Here is a 6126-nt window from a genome sequence, read left to right on the forward strand (position 1 = left end):
CCTGACCTCAAGTGATCCGCCTGCCTCAGTCTTCCAAAGTGCTGGGATTACAGGTATGAGCCAGCATGCCCGGCCTGAATCAGCTTCTTACCAAAACCTCTCTCTAATCTCTTCTCTGTTTCTACCACATCTTCATTTTCCCTAGTGTTAAGCCCTAGAAATAATTTTGATTCTGTCTTCATCTTTTTTTCTCATATCTTAGTATATGTCAAGTCCTGTTTACTTTAAACTTCAAGTTGTGTTTCGAATCTACTGCTCTGACAGCTACTACCACCAGCCTTGTCCATACCCTATTTCCTGCTTCTAGTCTTTTTTCTCTAATCTTGTGCTTCTCAAGCAAGGTTTTTTGTTTTTTTTTTTTCATTATTGCCCCTGTAAGGAGACTTTTTAGGCTTTTTCTCCCTTAATCATCCCCATCACTGAAATATTAATACCACAGGTAGACTGTGTATCTGTTTATGCACTGTGGTCCTTTGAAACTGTAATAATATCTAAGTCACCCCACCCCAACAAGAATTCACTTTCACCCACTGGGGGTGTTATCACCCCCACTGAGAATTCATGTTCAAATCATTCTGGGTATTACTGTCAACCTGGGCTAATCTCTCTAAAGTACAATTTTAGCCGTATCACTGCCCTTCTCAAAAATGTTCAGCAGGCTGGATGCGGTGGCTCATGCCTGTAATCCCCACACTTTGGGAGGCTGAGGCAGGCAGGTCACTTGAGCTCAGGAGTTTGAGACCAGCCTGGGCAACATGGTAAAAACCCATCTCTACTAAAAATGTAAAAATTAACTGGGCTTGGTGGTGTGTGCCTGTAATCTAAGCTACCTGGGGGGCTGAAGTGGGAGGACTGCTTGAACCTGGGAGGCTGAGGTTGCAGTGAGCTGAGACTGCACCACTATGCTCCAGCCTGGGCAACAGAGCAAGACTCTGTCTCCAAAAAAAATGTTCAGCAGCTCACAGCTCTCCCTCTTCTTTTTTAAGAGATGGAGTCTCGTTTTGTCGCCCAAACTGGAGTGCAGTGGCCGGATCTCGGCTCACTGCAAGCTCCGCCTTTCGGGTTTACGCCATTCTCCCGCCTCAGCCTCCCGAGTAGCTGGGACTACAGGCGCCCGCCACCTCGCCCGGCTAGTTTTTTGTATTTTTTAGTAGAGACAGGGTTTCACCTGGTTAGCCAGGATGGTCTCGATCTCCTGACCTTGTGATCCGCCCATCTCGGCCTCCCAAAGTGCTGGGATTACAGGCTTGAGCCACCGTGCCCGGCCAGCTCTCCCTCTTCTAATAAGACAGCATGCATAAAGAGCCCGAGCCTGGCCTACATGTGTTCAATACATTTTAGTCTGCTTCACTCCTTTTCCTTCTCATTTCAATGCAGCTCTCTAACAAGATTCTATCAATCCACTTTTGTATTAACTGTGCCGGAAGTGCTCGTTTCCCTCATGTAGGCCAGCACTGGCCTTTTCTCGGATTTTGATATTGTTACCACTGTGTTAGATCATTTATAAAGTTTTCTCTGCTTACTCCAGGTCACAATGATTTTCTGTTGAACACAGTATTCTGTATTCCTCATCTCAGTGAACGCCAGCATATCCCTCCAACCTCCCAAAGTAGAAACTTGGAAGTCACTTTTGACTTCCTCTTCTGAAATTCCGATATCTATTTGGTCAGGATTAACTATCAGTTCTGAGTAAGAAATGTCACTCAGATCTAATTGCCTCTATCCCCACAGTCTCTTCCAGGTTAGAATTGGAGAAAGAGCATCCTGGCTGACCTCACTGCACTTTGCTTTTCATGACTTCCACCACTCTCTCATACTGAAACACTAATTCTTTTTTTTTTTTTTTGAGATAAGTCTCACTTTATTACCCAGGCTGGAATGCAGTGGCACGATCCTGGCTCACTGTAACTTCTGCCTCCTGGGCTCAAGTGATTCTCCTGCCTCAGCCTCCTAAGTAGCTGGGATTATAGGTGTGCACCACCACGCCCAGCTAATTTTTGTATTTTTAGTAGAGACGGGGTTTCACCATGTTGGCCAGGTTGGTTTCAAACTCCTGACCTCAAGTGATCCGCCTGCCTTGGCCTCCCAAAGTGCTGGGATTACAGGTGTGAGCCACCATGCCCGGCTGATATACTAAGTCTTCAAAATGAAGAAATGTCTCATCATGTCATCACCCTGCTTAGAAATCTGATAGCCACTGCCTTCAGGCTAAAAGTGAAATGCCTTGCCTTAAACAAGGGCCTCTACATTCTGCTTCCAATTAATATTGTTCTGCCCTCCACTCCATATACACAGAACTCTGGTCACACTCATCTTTTTATTAATAGCAGAGTCCTCTAAGCCCTCTCATGATTGTATGCCAATGATACTTTATTTCTATGTCTAACATGTTACCTAACATATTGTATTATAATTAGTCTGTTACATGTTTTTATTGCTCTTAGACTCACAGCCATTTGAAGGCAGGGAGTACAGCTGCTTGGTATCCCTGGTGTCTAGCACTCACTCTGAGAGTGCTGGATGACTGAATAAATAAACTTAGTTATAGAGCATCAGAATGTCACTTAAATGTTTTATGTGGAGTCACAAAAACACAAGTCCTTGACAAGCAGGCTGAAAACAAAAATTCTCGATTCTACTTCTTTTGATTCTTCATTGTGTGATATGGCTTATAACGGGAGTTCAATAAAATTCTATTACCTGTATTTAGATGGAGTTGATTCTTTGTTCTGTGAGTGGGCTTCCTTTATCATTCCCTGACTTTTTTTGTATACCTACTCTGTGTTAGCCACTGTGCTAAAGGCTATAAAGGCTAGGGATATAGGAATGGACCAGGCAGACGTGGTCACAAGCCTCACATAGCTTACTGTCTCCTATGTCAATGACAACAGTTATGAGCGTAATAAATACCTCCCGAATGTTCTGCTGCTCCACCTCGTGCCGCTTGATCATTATTTTCCGCTTGAAGAAACGACAATTTTTGTCGTAGTACAGTCTCTGTTGAGTGAGAAGGTGGGCTTCCTCTTCAGCCTGCGTGTGCTGCAAGTTCTCTTTATGTTTGGAGATCCGCTCTTGCTTCTCTTTCTTGGGTGTGCTGTGGTCCTCATTCATTTCCTGAAAAGAAAAGACAAAAACCAAACCGGTCTCACTAAATGAAAGGGACTGTCACAGCTTACTGCAACTGAAGATTAAGTTATTTGGAAAGCCAGTGCAGATGTAAGCACAGGAAACCTTGGTGTTGTATATCCTTCCTCCATTTTTTTTTTTATTTGCCCTAAGTAAGAGGGACACTTGTGAGTTTCCGTATCTTTGGCTTCTCACTCTCAGAAATTATTTGTTCACTCATTCACTCAACACAAACTTAAGCTCCTATCATGTGACAGGCAGTGTGCAAGATACACGATACAAAGGTGAGTAAACGGCCATGATATTTGCCACCATGAGTTCTAATCTTTACATTATAGAATCAAAAATTAAAGAACCGCAGAAATGAACTAAACATTACTGTGATCACTGCTTTGAAGAGGATGTATTGGGTCCTACAAAAATTTAATAGAAAAGATTTAATCTTGGTAACAACTAAGAAAAATTAGTAGGAGTTAACCAGTGGAAAAGGAGAGGGAAGAATACTGTCAGTAGAGCAAACAGCATGTGTAAAGCCCTAGGGGTGGGGGAGGAAACATGGTGCCATCAAGGGTTAAAAGAAGGTCAGAGTGGCTGGTGTAATGTAACATGAGATGAGTCTGACCAGGTAGGTGGGACCACTGAGGCTTTACAGGCCAATATAAGGACACTGATCTTTAGTACAGGAGAAATGGATTTCATGTATGTGAGAGTGTCATAATGAGATGCATTTCAAAATGATTACCCTGGCTGCCATGGGGAGAAGAGAATGAAGGAGGCAAGAACATATGAAGAGAGTTGGGAGGCTACTGGAAAGGTCCAGGCAAGAGAGATGATAGTAGCTTGGACAAAGGAAGTAGTGACAAGACTGAGAGAAGTAGACAGATTCCAAAGAGAAGAGGTGACTATGCAAATGTCACTAGTTTGAATTTTAGGACAAAGCATTCTTCACTTGGGATTACAGAGTAAATAAACCATCTATATTTTCAAAAGGACGAAATTCACAATTTTTCCAGAACATCTGAGCAAAGGAAACAAAGCAGTGAATCAGATAGTTAAGACATTAAACGATGGTGAAAAGAAAAAGACTACTTGTTAAGAAAATACAGTCTACTCTTCTTTCTTCATTTGGTTAGCTACTCACTCAGCTAAAATCTCCTTCAATTGCTAACACCTATTTTACTTGATGTTTTGTGATGCAGATATCATAGACTATTTTATCTCTTAGCCAAGAAGTCTCTATAAATCAATTTTCAACTATTCTGTTCCAGTGAAGCTGTAAGTGAAATCTTAGAATCGACAAGAAAAAGTGTTATTTTCAGAGTAAGCTGGAGTAAGCTGGGATCACAAGAGGAAGGCTGGGTCATTCATCTCTTCATGCCGTGATGTCACTACTTGGTTTGCCATTAACCACTAGCCTGCAGACCCCGATTCAAATATAATCACAAAAATTTACTCCAAAATCAAGAATAGGCCAGGCGTAGTGGCTCACGCCTGTAATCCCAGCACTCTGGCTGAGGAGGGTGGATCACGAGGTCGGGAGATCGAGACCATCCTGGCTAACACGGTGAAACCCCGTCTCTACCGAAAATACAAAAAAATTAGCCGGACGCAGTGGTGGGCGCCTGTAGTCCTAGCTACTCAGGAGGCTGAGGCAGGAGAATGGTGTGAACCCGGGAGGCAGAGCTTGCAGTGAGCCGAAATCGTGCCACTGTACTCCAGCCTGGGTGAGAGAGCGAGACTCCATCTCAAAAAAAAAAAAAAAAAAAAAGCAAGAATAAATTAGTTCTGGACCATCTATCATTCTGTGCTGGGATTACAGGCATGAGCCACTGTGCCCAGCCAAGGAAGGTATTTAGAGTGGAGAAAAACCTCAACATTTCTTAGGCTATCTCTGATCCAGCAACATCCTATTATGATATAAAAACTAAGCTCAAGCCAATAACTCAGAGAAAATGGAAAGAATGTGAACCTTCTGAGTTGGGCTATTCTCTCTACACCCAGGTTTTCTAGACTTTATGGTGTCAGAGATTCTACCCATTCAGCCAGTGTAAATCAAATACAATTTTCTATTAGGTCTAACAATTACCAGTGGCTTACTTAGGCAGGGCAAAAAACCCCTAGGCCCACCCCAACGCCCTTGGTTTCACTTCCTAAGTAAAAAAGAATTGGAGGAGAACCTTGCTAAGTCCTCTACTGCTAACCTACAAATCAGAATATGAGCTCAGGCCAGGCGGGGTGGCTCACGCCTGTAATCTCAGCACTTTGGGAGGCTGAGGTGGGTGGATCACCTGAGGTCAGAAATTCAAGACCAGCCTGGCTAATACGGTGAAACCCTGTTTCTACTAAGAATACAAAAAATTAGCCGGGCATGGTGGCATACTCCTGTAATCCCGGCTACTTGGGAGGCTGAGGCAGGAAAGTCTCTTGAACCCGGAAGGCGGAGGCTGCAGTGAGCTGAGATTGTGACATTGCACTCCAGCTTGGGCAACAACAGCGAAACTCCGTCTCAGAAGAAAAAAAAAGAATATGAGCTCAAACACATGATTTTATATATACTAAAACAATGCCCCAGCGAAACTCCGTCTCAGAAGAAAAAAAAAGAATATGAGCTCAAACACATGATTTTATATATACTAAAACAATGCCCCATATTGAATTTTATTAAACCTTAATACACTTAGTAAGTCTACAAATTAGAAATACTAAGGTTTATGAGAAGAAAAGTCCATGGAGCTGCAGACGATTCACCTGTAAGTACCGGTAAAAGGAGAACTGAAGAAATTTGAGCCTTCAGATCAAAGTGCAGTTCTTCAAGAACTTCTTAAGTCCACTAGTGGTCTTCAACCCAATACTCCAGAATCAATCATTCATTTATCAAATATTGACATGTGCAGGACACAGGGATACAGTTGTGAGCAAACAAAAACATGGTATGTGCTCTTATGATGCTGACCAGTTAGTAGAGTAAGTAGCTCAAATAATCATTAAACAAGGCCGGGC

The 6126-nt window shown here is 42.8% G+C and overlaps 1 protein-coding gene across 3 annotated transcripts in view; it reads right to left on the reverse strand.

Annotated features, from left to right (window-relative positions):
• TAOK3 (TAO kinase 3) overlaps positions 1-6126 on the reverse strand; it is a 248328-nt gene that overhangs the window by 28249 nt on the left and 213953 nt on the right. For all 3 annotated transcript variants that reach the window (XM_011928713.1, XM_011928714.1, XM_011928715.1), the window contains one exon: positions 2911-3114. In XM_011928713.1, coding sequence (XP_011784103.1) covers positions 2911-3114 — 204 coding nt within the window. The remainder of the gene's footprint in view (positions 1-2910; positions 3115-6126) is intronic.

Source organism: Colobus angolensis, unplaced genomic scaffold, assembly GCF_000951035.1.
Source record: "Colobus angolensis palliatus isolate OR3802 unplaced genomic scaffold, Cang.pa_1.0 Scaffold79, whole genome shotgun sequence".
Classification (NCBI taxonomy): Eukaryota; Metazoa; Chordata; class Mammalia; order Primates; family Cercopithecidae; genus Colobus; species Colobus angolensis.